Genomic DNA, 18400 nt, shown 5'->3' on the forward strand with positions numbered 1-18400 from the left:
CGCCGCACAGAGTCGTCCCGTCCTGGAGGTAAACAACGCGCACGGGTGTCGGGGTGGTGCCGTGCGGCCTGTCACTGGGATACCGGGCTCCGCCCCTCATGATGGGATACTCAAACAGCTGTGGATTCCTCTCGTTGCAGCGTAGATCGGCGCCGAGGAACTGGAGCTGCGCGCTCGAAGGGCCTTCGCTACGGCCGTTGAATGCATGAGGATACCTGCGTGCCTATATCAGCCTTCACGTCACAATTCTCGAGCTAAAGTGCAGGATATCAAGGAAGTTGGCGCGCGTACCCGGACCGTGTTGGAGCGGTCCCACCGGCGCGGACCGCGTCCTCGGCCCATCTCTGCTGGATTTTGATTGGTTCTCTCGGGTTGGTATTGGTCTTGCAGTAGTATACGTCTGCAGCGTGCTGTGTCCGGTGTTAGTCAAGTGCCTGTGGGATGTGCTGGAGATGTATTGGCAAGGGCACAAACAGCGGTAGCGACAAGGGCCGCGGTGGCAACAAGGCTCTTGAGCATCATCTTGAAGAAGTCGTTATGGCCTGTAAGTCGTCTCAAATGTCTCTCGTCTGTTGAAGCAGGTATTTTGCAGAATCGATGATCATATACATTGTTCTAGCCGGAGGTCTTATACTTTTTGCTCTTAAGCTTGCGACTCTCTCAGACCGCGGTCTGTCACAGCGTTATCCTGCAAGGCCCCCGTGCCGAGTTCCTGTCGTGCGTGACATGAGTCGTAGCAGCATCGACCACGCCGGGTGCTAGATAGGATGGGAACGCATTCGGCTCGACCAGTGGAGAGCTTTGTCTACATCGGCGAACGTCTTCTTCCCGAGATGTACTGCGTGTCACAACGATTGTTGTTCAGCAGACTGTAGAACACGCCCAGAACACAGTGGCTAGCTGACATCAATGTTCGGTCTGTCGTGCACCTCGTGCAGTGGTCGTCAAGGATCCGCTTGTTACACGGCGGACCGGCCTGTCAAGTATGTCATTTCAGCTCAGAGTAGTCCAAAGGTGCAGCTTGATCTTGACCTCCATACGCATATACGATGAGTTTCAACTGTCAAATAAGTTGCGCGATGACCTCACGAGTCATCCGCGTGCAGTTGATACTGCGGTCATGGTCTGATCCGATATTTAAGCCCTTCCGTGCTCCCGTCTGGTGTCTGATTGCAGAGTGGTATTGAATAGTCTCATGCACTCAGTTGTAACAGCCAATCTCAACGTAGCTGATTGACATGGACAGTCCGGTCAGTCCCGGGTCAGCCCGCCACACCCAACATGGCGCGAACGGTATATACCACTTTCACACATCACATAGGAGACTCTAGTATACGCAGCCCAGTCATCTTCACTGTCTCACTTTCGGTGCCGGAGCTTGGGCTCGACTACCGTGACTTTTCGACGCAAACTTCGAATATAACAACATGACTTTTCGCAACGAAGCTGACGATGGGACCGTCCAGATTCCATTTTTCCCCCCTGGGGCATGGGATTCTGCGAGGAAATGAGAGCAAAAAATAGGCCGTCAACGCCATACGCCAGGGTTGACACTCCGGGCCAGAGAAAAGAGGAACCGGCGAGATGCCTGTTCCGCAGACGAGAACTGAATTTGGGGTCTACCGGGATCGCGCTCGGAGCGGGAAGAGTGCCTGCCGACGACAGCGGGGAAATGCCTGACTTCCGAGTCACCTGAGTCAGTTGTTTGCGAACTGGACGAGCTTTCTACTGCCAAAGCGCCCTCCAGTCCGTTTCCGTGTTACACAACATCACGCTAGAGGAGACACTCCCGGCTGCACATCGATACCTAAGTCAGGCCTCCGGCACATGGCCGACGAGCCAACAAGCGTCACTGCATGTGTCCCCGGGTCGCTTTCTCATTTCCCTCATCCCCAACCCCGCAAACCTCACGCAAACTCCATAACGAGGAAATCGCAACAAGGCGATCCAAAGACTGGCTGCAAGGCTCACATGACGTCCGTGGTGGGGGTCGTTTCTGATTCTGGCTTTCCAGGCCGGCTTCATGCAAGCAGGAAGCTCTGCAGGCGTCAGCTTTCAATGACGAGTCAACCCACACAGTGGCAATGGCTACGAAGTAAAGTCTGCCCATGCAAACCCCTTACCTGCTTCGTCCCGCTATCTAAGATGCAGCACTTCCCACGCAAGGCGTTCACCCTCATGGAGGTACGCCGCCGAAGTTTTTCCTGGTTCGTGCGGAGTACAAAGTACGGAGCGTAAAACCCCATGTCGTGGTGCCTGGCACTGCCTGCTCGTTCAAAGCACAGCACAGCCGAAACCTTATCTGCGTTTTACATCACCAACTGCAGAGATCTAGTGCATGAACTCCAAGGAGAATTTCCGGCGGGTTCTATGCAGCATCGGCCCCACGGCTCGAGGACAAGGCACCACGGCCCAAGCCGCGTCATGGAAAGGCCAATGTATTGCCCTTGCGGGGGATTCACGTAGCGGCAGGGCCAGGGAGTGGCAGTCACTTGAAGAACGTGACCGGTGCCACCAACAAGTCGCTAGTTGTCTCATTCGCCGTGTCTGCCTTTATACTTTATGGAAGTTCTGACAATGGGGAATGCCGCGTTGCCGATAAATCATCGTTCAAAACGCAACGTCAATTATGGGCAGACTTTTTGGACTCCAAGTCGAGTTTACTTTTACCTAGCGCGTCTAGAGTTTCCATCTGCCGTTAGGTACGATGCCCCTTATACATATATGTGTGTGTGTGTATGTGTATGTGTGTGTGTGTGTGCGGATGTGTGTGCGCGTGTCAATCTAATGGACTCTGCAACACCTTGTGTAGTCTCCTGTAGGATGTGCAAGACCCCTAGATGTGGTGGTGCTGAACCACAGAGTCAGGGGTCGTGATGGCATTGATGCATGACCTCCTTACATACCTGTATAATTATGCAGCTTGCGCACTCACAATCTGCAGTTGATAGCTATGCAAAACGAAGCATCCGGCAGCTAGACTCAATCCTTCAATGTGCCAATGATAGTTACTTACGTATGTCTCGACATACGGGCGGAGATCCCCATCAACCAGACGTACTAGGAAACTTACGCGCGCATGGCATCAGGACAAGGCCACGGTTGCCTAAGCCTCCGTGTTGATACCGTAACGGACCCTTGGAAAGGAGCTCGGATCGCATATAAATCCCCCTCTTGTCCTCTCGTCTTCTTGCTTGGTTGCTTCCATCTCACCAGTTTCATTTCCCCTCAACACCTAGCTTCCAGCTCAAAGACCACGCCGTTTTTATACCTCGAGGAGTTACCCATTCTAACGACGAAGCATCACACTCTTCACAATGAAGGTTTGCATCTCTACTCTCGCTCTCGCTCTGGCCCTTGGGTCCGCCAATGCGTCTGCCATTTTGCAAGGGGACCCGATGCCCGTGCCAAGGCCCGAGGAAGATGAAAGCACGCTGGCATACTGGGCGAAATATGCGGGGAGTTCGGGGAATATGGAGAATTGGATCAAAGTTTGCCGCACAGCTTGGGGGGTAAGTACCTGTCATTTGGCCCCTCATCACCGTGAGCCTACTGTGTAATAAGCGTTGCTCTTGTTTTCTCGCGTCGTCTAGCAGGGCGCCGTCCATATCTGTCCCGCATACAAGGTTCATGAAGCAGTTGTATGGCCCGCTGACATCTCGGCATGTAGAGCCCCAGGGTGGTGTGCGAAGCTGTCTCGCCTTATCGTTCGACGATTTGGGTAAGTACAATACCTCATCGCGCCTGACACAAGGCCCATGTCGACCCCGTTTTGAAGACCCTTGCTGATCACCCTGAGACAGGATTGGAAGGAAGAGGTGAGCCGTTCCCAGCTGGCACCAGACTGTTACAGGAGCCATCCCTACCACGAAACAATTCCAATCGAGTTGCTAGGGCATGAGGAAACGTGGAGGCTAACTCTGTCACTCCCAGGTCAAGAGATTCTGGTCTTTGGAGGAGGCGTGCGGGGAAGGCTCGGAAGCGAGAGTAAGTCGAGCCAAAATCATGCGCGCAACACAACATGAACCGTTGAGACAACAAAATCCCATGATTGAGAGTACGCTAACAGGCTAAAAGTGCCACAATTGCTTCAATATCTTTCCGGATGATGTCTGGCTCAACCGGGAGTCTGTGAGTGTCAAATCCCTGCCTTGAAGCGGCACTGGCCGGGCATTGGCCCATCCCCGACTATCCCAGCTCTCCGTCGCCATCTAACCTCTCTATCACCACAGATTCACTTCGCCTGCACTGTCACTTTTCGCTAAGATGACGGGGCTAAGCACCAAGGTGCTATTTTGAGCCCAGAAAAACATAAGCGTCTCGCGGCCAAATATTTCTTCCAGGCGGGCAAGGCGCATGACAAGTCTTGGCACGAGTTTCACGAGAATGACGTGCATATCATCCACAGCCATCGCATGCAAAATGGCAGGACGCAGGGGGCGGCTATAGTGCTTCTGGAGTTCCCGTCCCGGGTAATAGCCAACAATTAGTAATGGCATGTGGTATTGATAGAGACAAGAATCGGGCAATACCATTATCGTTCATTCACTGCATTTCTTGCGCAGCTAAACAAGGCCCAGAGAGACCTTCATAACTTAACAGTCCGGACTGGCACTAGCAAGCCAACATTGACGACATGGAGTTCGGAAACTATGCTACGCGCACCGCTCATATAGATGCGACTCGACGAGAGAGCTAGACATCCTCAACCGCCTTTGGATCAAGTTTGGAGACTATGTGCGGAAGCTACTCTTCACCCATGTTAAGGTCTGATCTGATCTAGTCGGCGCGGTCAAGACAGTCGCGAGTCGCGGCGATATCCGGAACAGCGCGAATCTCGTAGTTTTTTTTGGCACGGCCAAACTAGAACGCGGCTGTACATGACAGTCACGCGACCACATTTGGATGGAAGGCTCAGCGGGACTTACTGAGTACAAAGCCGCGCCACTGGCTGCTGCCTGGGCATGTTCCTACCCGTCCCGTACGCCCCTTGGCCGTGATGAACTCTCCCGTGTGTTACCCCGTACATGCCGATTCGTGGTGTCGCCCAACAGCACCGCAGGCCCTCGGGCCTCCACATGCAATATTCAGCATAAGATGGCCGGGGCATGGGTCCGGGCTCACGTTGGCATACCAGGGTCCCTGCGAGAACCCGACGCTTTGACAGACCGTCCGGAAATCATGTTCCGAGCAAACTGAAGCGAAAAGTACAGTACTTACTGTGTACTGACTACGAGCTCATTTACGACGTCGCACAGCATTGAGACGGCGCAAATATTGAGGCTCTGATCGAAGGTTCTCGATGCATACTTCCCCGCTCTGCTACTACACCAGGTTATAAGATTGATCCTGCCTCTTGACTTTACTCTTGATCAACTCATCAAACGCAATCGCCTCATTCCACCACCACGCGTATTCATCTCGAAGCCATGGCGTCCCCAATCTCACTCGCCCTGTCCAACCCAGACGACGACAAGTCGCTGGTTCTGATCGCAAACACTCTCCGGGACTTCGTCAACGGCATCGTGGCCGCCGCCGCCGCCGCGCGGGACATCGACAAGGTCATCGTCGACGAGTGCCAGGCGGATGACCCGCAGCCGTCGGGATGGCAGAAATACCTCTGGAACTGCATCGGCAAGGCCGCCATGGAGATACCCGCCGACCATCCGGGACAGGACCGCCTCGTCCGCCTCTTGCAGGAGCTTCAGCGCCTTCCACGACACGGGGTGCCGGAGAAAGTAGGCGATGAGATCTTCCAGAAGGAGCTCTGGGTCCTCACGCCCGAGAACAAGTACGACGGCCTGGAGCAATGGCTCTGGGAGCTCGATCAAGGTAAGGGACCCTGCTGTATCCCCACGGCTTCCATGCATGAACTGACACGAGGCCCCAAAGGCTCATTCACGGGCACGCAGCAGGTTGAGAGCTCTGAAGCAGCTGCCACATCTTACGTCAACTTCTCAGCCTTTCTTGCACGCCTTCTCCACAGCGAGGTTGTCGAGGCCACGCGTCTCTGTGCGCTCATCAGGCCCTCGCCCTTCGCGACCGGCAACCCGCTCACGAGCACGGCGTATCCTGACGCCTCTGAGGCTGCGCAGCACTACGAGCCGTGGGCTGTGGCGGCCGGGCAGTGGATCCTGCACGCGGCGGAGGTGCTCTATGAGATGGGCGAGAAAGAGACGCTCACGGAGATTGGTAGGCAGAAGTGGACGCCGGCGCTCTGGAACGGGTGGAAGTCCCGATTCGCTGCCGTGGCAAACGCGGAGGAGTTCAGCAGCAAGGCCCGCGAGGTCGCCTCTAAGGCGCTGGAGAAGATGGCGGAGGTGGAGAGGGAGGGAGTCACGACGAATGTGGTTGACACCTTTGGCTTCATCTCCTTGAAGGAGTAACGACGGACGAGGATATGTTCATGCACATCAAAGGACTAGCAGGGTGTATTCAAGCTCAGAGCACATCTTAACTTTATGTGCTTGGCCGTTTCAAGGCCAGCGCGTCCAAAAACGGCCCATCGTGCATCCCAACCAGATATGCCTGCTCCGTCTCCGAATCGTTTACATGCACCACCTTGGACCAGGCTGGCACCGCAAACGTGTCTCGAGACGTCCATCCGAGCCGGATCGTCTCTCCACTCACCGTTTCAACCATGCTATAACCCTGGCCGGCGTAACAATGGTAGATGAAGGACCGTATGTCCTGCGTTGCGGTCGTCGTCGTATTAGGGCTGATACGTTCGGCCTGCGCCCCGAGTGTCCCTGCGAGGGGCTTACCCGCGTAGTTGCGGTAGTGATATACGGCGTGATCTCCTGGCTGGACGTCGAGTGCACCCTGGGTCTCGGACCAAGAGTGGCGCCAGACGGACACTTCGACAGGTCTGCGGATATATACACCGATCAGCGTCCAGTCCCTCACCACAACCTGTACCGAGCAACCTCTACTTGACTTTATGGGCATATGAATCAAGAGCAACGTACTTGCTCGGGTACCGTTTCTCACCATATCCCTCTGCGAAATGGACCTTTGCATACGTAAAGAGCGGCAGATCCAGGACATCGAGCCACACGATTGGCTTCTCGCTCTCGTTGCCGTGGTCGTGCCAATGCCAATTCGGTGTGACGACCACATCGCCGCGCGCGAGGGGCAGCTTCTGGCCCTCAACGGCGGTGAATCCCTCGCCGTCGATGATGAAGCGAAACGCCGAGGCGACATGTCGATGGGCCGGCGCCGTCTCTCCAGGGTTGACGAGCTGCAGGCCGGCGTAGATGGTGTCTGTAGTGAAGGGAGCCTCTATATCTGGACATGAGCGACCGTAAATTGACGTTTATAGGCCTGGACCTCGCCCGAAAGGCGATCATGTTTGGGGCGTACTCATGCCTGGGTTTACGAGGATGAGGACCCGACGCTCAGCCTTTTCCTCGGGCACAATCTCGCCCGCCTTCGCAAGGCTGGGAAAGGCTTCATCATACTTCCACACGTGCGGTTTGGCCTCCGGCTTGGGCAGTGAAGGTGCCAGCAAGCTCATCTGCGACCACAGGGGCTCGAGATGTTTCGAGGGAAGCGTCTCGAGGTATTCGTCCATGATTGTATCTGTCGCCATGGCAGATGTGGTAAAGTTTCACAAAACGAAACAGTCACGGTTCGTGTCGAACTTTGGCGGCATAGCAAGACTGTTAGCGGACTGGGCGGGCACCAAGCCATCATTATATTCAACGGCCACACAAGCACCCTTCTTGGTGAGGTTCGCCCGCGGATCTAGCAATTGCCGAAACCCCGCGGTTACACGACAGGCCCAAGTGGCGATCAGGTGTTAAGAAACGTCGTGCATTTTTGTTGACCAAGTCAAGGTTGAAGGCACATTATTCTATTGATCAGATGTACATTCATACCATCACGCAGCCCTAAAGACGGGCATGATGCAAGAGATGGCCAACCGCGGCTTCAAGCCGGAGCGCCAGCCTGCCATCCCGATCGGAACGGCCTCTCATTGGCCACGATGTAAGCATATCCCGGACGACCTCGGACCTCATCGCAAACGAGAACAGTGATTCCTAGCCACTTGTCGCGGCCAAATTGACGTTATTAGTGACGCCCCAAAGCAGGTTCCTAAATGCATTTACACGTCTCGGTGCAACTGCCAGCCAAGCATATATCACTATTGCGCGAGCCAAACCAATGGCTACATGGTCGCGCCTCATCCGTTTCGTCGACGACACGAGTCGAGAGACCTTTGGAGAGCCCATTATCACGGACGGTCAGGAGTTCGCTGACTGGCTCGCCGGCGATGAACGTTGGGCGGTCGAGCTCAAGGGCCTCTCACCCATCGGCCCGCTCATTAGGGGTGAACGGATTCGAGTCAAGGAATTAAGGGATGTGCTACGCCCATCCAATGTGCCCATTATTCGCTGCATCGGACTGAACTATATGAAGCACAGTAAGTCAATTCTCAGAGGTCAGTTGAATCAGTTCTCAAGCTGACCAGTCTGCGTGGAGTCCAGGAGGCTGGCCGCAAGCCGCCGCCGTATCCTTCCGTCTTCATCAAGCCGAGCACCTCGGTCGCTGGGTTCAACGAAGACGTGCCCATTCCCAAGATTGCTCAAGATGGCACTGTCGACTATGAAGGCGAACTTGTAAGTTGCTCGTGTCACCAACTCCATCATCAATGTCCTTAACACAACCCTTGAGGCCATTGTGATCGGCAAGACCGGTAGAGACATCCCGAAAGAATCAGCACTTGACCACATCGCGGGATACTGCGTTTCCAACGACGTATCCGCTCGCGCCTGGCAGCGCGACCCTGACAAAGCCGGCGTTGTCCCGCAATGGTGCTTCAGCAAAGGCTTCGACAAGTTTGCGCCGCTGGGACCAGTGCTTGTGTCGCCTGCCCTCGTCGGCAACGCGTCGGATCTGCATCTGCGAACCTTTTTAAACGGCGAAGAGCGTCAGAGAACAAGCACGAGCGATCTCATATTCGGCGTCGAGGACATTATCACCTTCTGCAGCCAAGGGACCACACTGGAGGCGGGCACCATCATCATGACCGGCACGCCATCTGGCGTAGCAATGGGTATGAAGCCACCCAAGTACTTGACCGATGGCGACGTGGTCGAAGTCACTATCACTGGTTTAGGGAGTGTGAGAAACAGGATGGTGTTTGAGTAGACTTCCAAGGGGATGCGATCTACCTGCAGAGCTGGTCATTGAGAGTTCATTGCATTATTCGTTGACCAGTCCCCATGCATTCATGTCGTCCAGCCATGAAAAGTCGTCAACATCAAAAATTACATCGCTGAGATCCAAATCTGGTAAGGGCGGTAACTCTTGCTCTTCCGCCGTAGCCTGTACGCCTTCGAGAGATGGCTCGTCTAGAGTGAGAAGCTTCGATGGCGACGGTGCTGGTCCCAGGCATGGCGTCAATGTCGCTGCGTCTGGGGCGTTTTGGATGATCTTTGATGATAAGATCTGCAGGGCAACGACGCATCGCTTTGCCGAGGGCGCGAGCTGTCCCAGTGTTTGCAAAATGTCCATCGCTCGGTTCCAGGCTCTGAGGACATCCTCGCAAGGGAACAAGTCGGGACGAAGCCTGGCTGCGATGAGTACTGTGGCAGCCGAGAAAATGGAGTATACTCTATACCACCAAGCAGGAAGCAAGCCGACAGTTCCGCTTGAGGGCTGGTGCTCAAGGATCAGGCCAATGATGGACTGGGCGGTCTCGACACAAAAGTGTGCACACTGCTGCATCACCCGATTATGAAGACTGTCGCAAGACCTACATGTTTCTGGGCTACCTGGAGGGAGGCACATGCGCGCCAGCGCAGGCCGTAAAAGAAACATGCGGGCGTGGAGGAATCTTGATCATTTCGTTTCATGAGCCAATTGGAACAAGGACGCAAGTAGGAGCGGCAAACAGACCTTATCCGTAGTATCAGTGCTTGGCGATGGAATATCTTGTTGCTTGTGGTGTCGTGATTGCCTGGCATGAGATGTGCTGGGAGACTGTCTTCCCATCTGCTCATGGCCCCATCGAGCTGCATGAGGACCCCCAGGTCGACAGCTTGTCTGTCTTGCTGCGTAGCAGGACCTGATGATCGAGTCCGCAGTCCCGAATAGAGAGACAGGATGGCCTTGTGCGTTATCTCATACAGCTCTACCGACTTGACGAAGAATGATACTTCGACGGGTGGCATCGCCCCATCGGCTCCCGGGCTGGACACCAGCGACGGCAAAGGTACAGCTAGCGCGACTTGCTCTGATACCATTGCGGGCCGACCATGTGTCAGCGACACCATCCTGAGTAGTGAGCCTCGGTCCTGCATGGAGTGAAAGGGTGGCTCACCTGTCCATGAGCACGCATCCGTGCCATACTCGACGCATCAGCTCGCGTCGTCCCATTGCCGTCTGTGCCGCTGACGTCTCGGGCAAGTGGAGGCCCAGGCTTTGTGCAATCCGGACAGCCGATCCAACGACCATCCATGTCTGATGCGGATGGTTTGTGCTTTGTAAATATTGGCTGGTCAACAGCAGGTACTGAATCAGCTCCAGAGACCCCGGGTCCCAAAGGTGAAGCTCTACCAAGTCCTGTGCCCGCCTAAAAAAGACGTGGCTGGCTTCGCTTCTTTGCTCTGTTGACAAAGACTCAACCAACTGCGTCGCCAGCGCAAAGATTATGTCCAGTGTCGCGACGAAAGTTCTCTCGTCGGTGTCCAAGGGTGTTCCTGCAAAGAGGGCGGTGTAGGAGTGCTCCCACTTACTCCGGTCGAGGAACGGATAGAGGGAGTCTACGTACTGCCAGTAGATGCTCATCAGATGGTCTGCCTGTCGTCGGGGGGGTAGAACATCATGAGCCAGGCTCGGCATGCTCTTCCTTCTGGCGGCGCCAGCACTGGCAAGACTGAAGCCATTGCTCCGCGGCGAGGACGTCTGTTTACTCTGACCCAAACGGATCCCAATCGCCGCTTTAATCTGGGCCGTGAAGGACCCAGCACTGCTGCTACCGAAGTATTCATCCGTGTTGACGCCATCTTCGACAACTGCAGTCATTGAATCAATCACAGAGGGGCTCGTAATGACATGGCCTTCTCCTGGTTCATTCCTAGCTGGGACAAGGGGGGCCAACAATCGCCCGCGGCCCGAGGCGGCGGAAGAGTGAAGGCGCAGGCTGGTGGCTACTGGCGACTGAACAACCGACGACTTAGAGTATATTGTGGGAACAAACGGCGGACTCGGCGGCTGTGGCGTGCGCGCGGCTAACAAGACACGGCTTGTCAACGGCCGGGGGATATCACTTCCAGCAGAGATCGGTTTCCTGTCGGTGCCGCTGTATCTGCACTGCTCTCGTTGGGCAAACCGTTTGGAGCAGTTGCCACAGGCTTATCAGGTCAGGCAGTGAAAGACGAGCTACCATACGCAGAGGCCAGGACTCACCCGGCCGTGCCCCATCACACTTGACCTTGCGCAACCTGCACGTGTCACAGGCGACAGCGATTTTCAGCCTCTTAGGTCGGCGAAAGGGAACGTGCGGAACGCCAGGCGGCGTCTCCGCTGCGGGCGCCATGTTTCGCATACAGAACTGATTGATGCCTCGCCGCAAATGCGGTTGGCGGCCCGCATGGGCTGGCGCCAGTCCAGTCGGGAGTTGGGAGGCAGTCTCGCACTCAGACCACGGGTTGTCACCTCGGAAGGCCCGTTGGCGGTGGTGATTCGACGTCTCGGATTCGGAACGCGGCCCAGAAGGTCTCAGCTGAGGTCTTGCTTCGGAGCTGCGGAGTGACGGGCAAGAGGAGAACTGGGGCCATTGTGACGAGAAGCGGGCAGGTCGTTTGAGGTACGTGCACTGTTGAGCACGGACAACTTGTCATTGCCGTTTGGGGAAGGAGATGGTCCGTTCCTGACGTGTTGACTCCTCCAATCACAGGGGTTCCGAGACGCAAGGGCAGTTCCGAGGCACGGAAGCTGCGATTGGCCGGCGGCTAATCAAGTGAGCATTGTGCCGCCGGTCGTGAAGTTTTGAGCGTCTTGCGAAAGTGTCCGTACTGTCCCATTCATTTATTGGCTGCTTCATTCTTCTTTTTGCAATTCAACGCGAGCTGTATGTGATCGTAGGCCAAGGTGTGACGGCGGGGCCTTGCCGAGGTCAGCAGAATGGCCACGGTCCTCTACCCCAACAAACATTGAAGTCTCCAACGACAGGGTTTCGATGTCACAGAACAGTCAAAGAAGGTTGTCCATGTAGTGCAGTAAGTTCAGGTGGGCAATACCGTTCAATGCTTCTCAGTATCGCAAACTGTCACAGGGAAAAGTGCGACGGCTAATCACGGCAGCAAAAAATACCCCCAACATCAGAGGCAGCTTCCCACCTGGTTGGCCTGTTGCAAGTGTGATCATCATTGAACGAGACTACGATCAACCATCCTGTGACACGTGTATTCACAGACCCTGACCTGTTATTCATGTGAGGTGCATTTCGTCGACATATGCCACGAAACACGACTCACGAGAGCCCTCAGGCCTCCCGCTATGGGCTTTCTCGCCGATATCGAGTCTGCAGGTGGAGCTTTGTCTCCAGAGACCTTGCATTCAGCGAGTCAAGGATGCTTCAGCCTCGTGTGTGGCATCAGTGCGAGAGCGTCACGGTAGCCTCTGGGGTGTGCGACCAGCTGGACGGACCGCATGCAATTTCGCAGATGCCCGGTTGCGATGTTCCTAAGAATGGAATCGTGGCAGGCCTCCCATATATGCGACTTTACTCAAGAGCTTCCTAAACCTTGTCTGCACACTCACGACGCTGCAGTCAGGTTGCACCGGAGTCAATGTCAACGCCAAATGCACATGCAGCCTCTGTTTGCTTCAGCGTCGCATCACCCGTCTCCGACTCGTCACTGCATCCGTCGTCACGCTTCATCATCTCGCCTTTGTGCGACGCGAAGCTGGCAGGACTTCAGACGAAAACCAGCACGGCAATGACGATCTGCGAGCGGCCGGGCCTTCATCAAATTGATGTAACACGTAGGCGAGCACCCGCGTACGTCTGCACGACTGGCAGCTGAAGACAGATGCCGTGTCACCGCTTGGGGCCCAGTGACGCCGGGGTGCCCGACTGCCGGCTTGAGTGACATGGTTCGTTTCACTAGGTACAACACCAAACGGTAGCAGGCGATGGCGGGAATCGAAGCAGAACTAAACTTGATGCTTTCCCCCATATCGAGTTGTCACCGCAAGTTTGGAATTGTTCTCGTCAATCCATTCTGGTATCTCGCAGCATCACCGAAACCACCGCACATCCAAAAGAGGCAATTCGGCCAAGGGGGCCTGTTAAACCGCCGGCAACGACAATCCCCGTTCCCACCGTCTCAACCAGCTCAGCCACACCCGCCTGGCGCGGTGCGGGGTGGCAGCAGCTAATCTTGGTTCGTCTCGAAATCTCGAGCCGGGCGGCGCCTCCCCCACACCTGGACTACGTTAGGAGCCTCCACATGCCTTGCGCCGAGACGATCGAGGAACACGCTCGCAGCCAAGTTAGATCCCCCGGCCCCTAAGTAGCCTGCTCGGGCCATTTGTCCATTATGGCAACAATACGACGCCGCTGCTGCTCTCGCGCGCCTGGCCGACCGCTTGGCTGCTTGGCCGGCTGACCTCGTGGCCCCCCTTTCCCCCTGCCTCCATCCCATGTACGCACGCGCTGCAACTGCATGTACGTACGCGCCTCGGAGCAAAATGCTATGCTGTGCGTCATCGACCGGCCACGAACCGCAGCCCGCCCGGGGGGTGGCCATGGTCACGGCAAACGGCCCGACCTGCCTCTTGCGGCGCCTTGTCCCGGGAGTTCCAGCCCATCTGGCCCTTGGCTTTCCGATCTGGGAACCATTGCCGACGGCGACGACGCACGCGAGCGGCTCCCTTTCCCCGCCGTCCCTCCCTCCCTTCTCTGGCCTGGGCCGTGACTTCAGCTTCCCCTAACCCTACGGTACGGGGCGGGCGACCAGCCGATCCTGGTTCACGACGCAGTCGAGTCGAGGCTGTGCTGCGTCCGTACGACGGCGATGCCCTGTCTGCGGTGCGGCCGGCCGGCCACCGGCGGCCTGCATGGCGGGGGTTGCGCGCGTGCGTGCGACTCATCATCCTGGGTTTGAGATTTGACGCCCACTGCGAGCGGCTCCAGCGCACCACTTCCCAATCCCTTCCACAAGTACGTGGTAGCCCGGTGCCGACGAATGCCGTTCGTGTCGCCCAGCCGTGGCGCCGGTGCGCGTGGTGGGCGGGGCGGAGGTGGTCTGGAGTCTGGACGGACGGAGCTATAAGCTGGTATGTACGTTGCGTTAGTTCGTCGGCCACGATGCTTACCCACCTGAACGAGCCCGGCGGCGGCGGTCAACGTGAAGAGGGGGTCAGCCATGGCGCCCTGCGGATGTTGTTGTCTAGTCTGCTTGATCACGATGCTGTCGGAGACGCCAGAGTAGGCATGGAGAGGTATAAAGCGTTGCGTCCCTTCCCCCGACGAGCCGTTCATCACCTCGAGCCGGCAGAGCATCTTCCTCGTCTCATTCACAGGTTGTGAGATATCCCTTCTCAGTCGCCAGGCGTGGCCGGCTCCAAGTCTTCGAGGTTTCGATATCCAAGGCCCTCAAAATGAAGGTCGGATATCTCCTGGCTGTTGCCTCTGCCGTCGTGGCTAGTCCCATTGGCTCTATCGAAGACTACGTCCACAACATGGAGCGAAGAGGTAAGCCGCCGCACCTTTGCCCCGACGACGATGGTGGCCTTGGTGTTAGCTTGGTGTCAGTTCTGCTCACATGTTTAGGCTCAATAACGGAAAGGGACTTTGGCAACCTTAAGTTCTACGTTCAGCACGCCGCGGCCGCGTACTGCAACATGAACAGCAAGGCCGGCGATCTCATCAAGTGCAAGGGTAGCTGCCCCGGCATCGAAGGCGACAAGGCCACCATCTCATCCTCCTTCCTGTAAGCTTTCCCCATCCGGCTCTGCGCCATCCCGCAACGCCATTAGAGTCTCGCATTCTAAACGGTTGAGCATCCCAACTGACACCCTTGCAGCGGCTCTTGGACGGGCATCGGCGGCTACGTCGCCGTCGACCACGCCCGCCGCGAAATCGTCCTCGCCCTGCGCGGCAGCAACAACCTCCGCAACTTCATCACCGACCTCCTCTTCGCGTGGCAGTCGTGCGACCTCGTCAGCGAGTGCAAAGTCCACACCGGCTTCGCCAAGGCCTGGGAGGAGATCGCCGACGCCGCCACCCGCGGCATCATCGCCGCCCGCTCCTCCCACCGCGACTACAAGGTCGTCATCGCCGGCCACTCGCTCGGCGGCGCCGTCGCGACCCTCGCGGGCGCCTACCTGCGCCGCCAGGGCATCGCCGCCGATGTCTACACCTTCGGCTCGCCGCGCGTCGGCAACGACCACTTCGCCAACTGGATGACCAGCCAGCCCGGCGGCCAGTGGCGCGTCACCCACCGCGACGACCCCGTCCCTCGCCTGCCCCCCATCTTCTTCGGCTACCGCCACATCTCTCCCGAGTACTGGCTTGCCGGGGGCGCCATGGACCAGAATGACTATCCCATCAGCGACGTGCGGTTCTGCGACGGCATTGCCAACACGGGCTGCAATGGCGGCACCTTTGGCCTCAACATCATCTCTCACCTGCATTACCTTGGGGAGACTGCCGGCTGCGCTCCGTTCCCCATCAACTGGAAGCGTGACCACCAGGACGTTTCCAACGAGGAACTGGAGCAGCGCCTCAACGAGTGGAGTCAGAAGGACCAGGACTTTGTCAACCACAATTGATGAGCTCAGACCATCGTCTCGGATGGCTTCCTGCAGCCACCAACATCTGGGCTGCTCCTTGGTCAGCCGTCGAATGTTTGTGACCCCGCAGTCCGCAGATCACGTTATACACGCGTACAAACCGTACAGGCCATGATATATATTGTCTAGCATAGCATCAGCGTTTCGTTTATTACAAATAGCCCATCCGGTTGCCATCTGGCACAAGAATACTGTACATAACCTCAAAAACGCCATGCAGCACTTGCCACACTCGCACTATAACGCCATTAAACCAATGTCTTCGCTGCAAGCAAGCTCTAAAATCGCAGGGATGCAGCAAAGTGGAATCTGCCACATGCCCATCATTCTATTCCCTCGGTAATCATGCCCTGCGCATTGGGCACCCCCACCAGGATGACCCCGCGTGGTACACGGACATCTCTCACCTTCATGCAGCCGAAAACATTGACCTCTTTAATCTTGGGGCAGGCTCGGAAGATGCTTCCCAGGATGAAGTCCGTCACCTCTTCGCAAAAGCTGATCTCGAGCTTTTTCAGCTCGGGGTAGTGAGCTTTCTCGTCGAAGACTTCCTCGAATGCTTCCCGTGAGATGTGCCGGCAGGCGTGGACGTTCAGGTGATCCAGCCTGGACCCAGAGTGCGCCATCAATGCCTTGAACCCCTCACTGCACAGGCCAACCCCGTCGTCGTTGTGGCGTGGTCGCGTCGAGTCCACGTGCCGGCACTTTTGCAGGTCCAGGAACTGCAGTGGTGGGTTTGCCCAGTTCGTAAAGAGGTCCGTGAATCCTTTGTCGGTCATGTACTCACTCTCGGTGATACGCAGCTTTGTCAAAGAGTGGCAATGTTCGTGAATGGCTTGCAGGACTGTGTCGTCTGCATCTGGGACAATTTTCAACGACAAGGTTTTGAGGCTCCCTCCCACTTTGGAGAGGGCTCGAGTGACGGCTTCGGGCGCGGTCCGATTTTGCAATTGCAGGCCAAGGTGTTGCAAAGATGATAAATCGCCAATGGCTTCCACGCCTTTGTCGGTCATCTTTTGGTTGTTTTCGACCTTTAGGCGCTGCAGGCCGGGACAGTGTTTTGCGATGGTGACTATGCTGTCGTCACCAAAGTGCCTGTCGGTATAGTAGACCTGAAGGCCCTTGAGGCTTTGACCCTTGGCGGCCAGGAACTCGTGCCACTTCTCTTCGCTCAACAAGTTGGCGCCGTGCAGATAAAAGCTTTCGAGGGCTGTGTTTCGAGAGAGAAGATAGTCCATGACCTCGTCCTTGAACTGAATGGCAGCCCGTGCTTTGAATCGCTTCAGATTTGGGGCGACCTGGAAAATGCTGATAAAGTCTTGCTCTCCAAGTCTCGCGCCGTCGTAGATGTGCACCGTCTCTGTCAAGGGCTGCGCGAAAAGAGGTAGCGTCTCGGGCTTCAGCAGCCTGCGCTTCGAGAAAATTCGAGCAATCTTGTCGACAAGATGCTCCGGCAAGTCGCCCAGGCTGTCGGCCAAGTCAACATTTTTCGCAAGGGTCTGGACGCAAAGCGTCGCCAGACTCTTCGTCCCGACATCTCCATCGAGGAGGCGGCTGGCCATGGCCCGGCGCGAGCCGACGCCTCCAGTCTGCTTCCGGGGCTTCTTCTTGGGCTGCCCTTGCTTCTCTTTGGCAAGCTCCTTGCCGCATGGAGCGCACAGTAAGCCGCCATCGGGGCCAGCCAGCGAGTACGGCGTGACGGTAAACCGCTTGCTGCAAATGGCACAATTCTCAATCTGTCCCGGAAGCGGTGCGTGATGTGCTTCGAAAATGGCCCGTGCAATCTCATCGTCGTCATCCGAGTCATAAGCGGCCTTCTTGCGCTTCTTAAATGCCTTGGTCGCCTTGATCTTCTCTATCGCTTTAGCTTCCTCGGCCTTCTTCTTGGACTTTTCTTCGTCATCTTCGGCGCGGCTTGCGCGGCTTGCGCGTCTCCGGCCGCTGCTGCTAGACTCGGCAACAGTGACCGTTACGTCTTCGCCGTTCTGCTCTGCCTGCGACAAGGCGTGCTGTCGGCGCTGTTCGGCGTCATCCCTGATTTGACGGGCCGAAATGTTGTGCGACTATTGGCCTTGTCAGCACCCTAAGCTACGATGAATCCACTGGGTCACCACCTACGGCAAGAAAATCTGTCAACGCCGACTGCCTGATATCGCGAATGTCAGCTAAAGAACACGGCACACTGCATTAGATGCAAGGAACGTACGGTCCTGTTATGTTCCTAGTCGGCCGTGCGTTCTGGCCTGGCCGCTGATTCTGGTCCTGATTTTGTCGGGCCCTGCAATCCACTCGTCAGTCCTATCGCGACGTAAGAAGTTCGTTTGGCTTACATGGTTCACACCGAGAATCCGAGGCTCGAAGATGAGCGGCAAACGTCGGTGCAATATCAATGAGAATAATCGGCGAGATCGGGGGCCCGGGCGCGAGGCTGGTGTCTGTAAGTCTCCAGGGGTGCAGAGTCGCTGGAATGAAGAGCCCTGCGAATGACGACGATGACTGAAGGAAAATGTAGCGGGTGGCGTTCATCGAGCCAAGTCGCCCCAGTGCGCACTCACAGCGTGTTTCATTGACTCGCGGAGCTAACACGGTG

The 18400-nt window shown here is 56.4% G+C and overlaps 5 protein-coding genes across 5 annotated transcripts; 3 read left to right on the plus strand and 2 right to left on the minus strand.

Moving 5' to 3' along the window:
- Nucleotides 1-5429: 5429 nt before the first annotated feature.
- PLICBS_009124 (uncharacterized protein) lies at nucleotides 5430-6386 on the plus strand (the record flags this gene model as incomplete). The annotated part of the gene is made up of 2 exons (XM_018323639.2): nucleotides 5430-5832; nucleotides 5893-6386. The coding sequence occupies 2 exons, from the start codon at nucleotides 5430-5432 to the stop codon at nucleotides 6384-6386; spliced, it is 897 nt and encodes a 298-aa protein (XP_018176818.2).
- A 73-nt stretch (nucleotides 6387-6459) lies between these two features.
- On the minus strand, nucleotides 6460-7591 carry PLICBS_009125 (uncharacterized protein; the record flags this gene model as incomplete). Its single annotated transcript, XM_065601557.1, has 3 exons — nucleotides 6460-6868; nucleotides 6969-7263; nucleotides 7363-7591. The coding sequence occupies 3 exons, from the start codon at nucleotides 7589-7591 to the stop codon at nucleotides 6460-6462; spliced, it is 933 nt and encodes a 310-aa protein (XP_065457629.1).
- A 575-nt stretch (nucleotides 7592-8166) lies between these two features.
- PLICBS_009126 (uncharacterized protein) lies at nucleotides 8167-9153 on the plus strand (the record flags this gene model as incomplete). Its single annotated transcript, XM_018323641.2, has 3 exons — nucleotides 8167-8425; nucleotides 8485-8621; nucleotides 8677-9153. The coding sequence occupies 3 exons, from the start codon at nucleotides 8167-8169 to the stop codon at nucleotides 9151-9153; spliced, it is 873 nt and encodes a 290-aa protein (XP_018176820.2).
- A 5463-nt stretch (nucleotides 9154-14616) lies between these two features.
- On the plus strand, nucleotides 14617-15789 carry PLICBS_009127 (uncharacterized protein; the record flags this gene model as incomplete). The annotated part of the gene is made up of 3 exons (XM_018323644.2): nucleotides 14617-14710; nucleotides 14789-14948; nucleotides 15042-15789. The coding sequence occupies 3 exons, from the start codon at nucleotides 14617-14619 to the stop codon at nucleotides 15787-15789; spliced, it is 1002 nt and encodes a 333-aa protein (XP_018176823.2).
- A 344-nt stretch (nucleotides 15790-16133) lies between these two features.
- Nucleotides 16134-18336, minus strand: PLICBS_009128 (uncharacterized protein; the record flags this gene model as incomplete). The annotated part of the gene is made up of 4 exons (XM_065601558.1): nucleotides 16134-17873; nucleotides 17929-17956; nucleotides 18017-18088; nucleotides 18152-18336. The coding sequence occupies 4 exons, from the start codon at nucleotides 18334-18336 to the stop codon at nucleotides 16134-16136; spliced, it is 2025 nt and encodes a 674-aa protein (XP_065457630.1).
- Between the last annotated feature and the right edge of the window lie 64 nt (nucleotides 18337-18400).

The sequence above is a fragment of the Purpureocillium lilacinum genome (assembly GCF_023168085.1).
Source record: "Purpureocillium lilacinum CBS 284.36 DNA, scaffold_7, whole genome shotgun sequence".
In the NCBI taxonomy this organism is placed as follows: Eukaryota; Fungi; Ascomycota; class Sordariomycetes; order Hypocreales; family Ophiocordycipitaceae; genus Purpureocillium; species Purpureocillium lilacinum.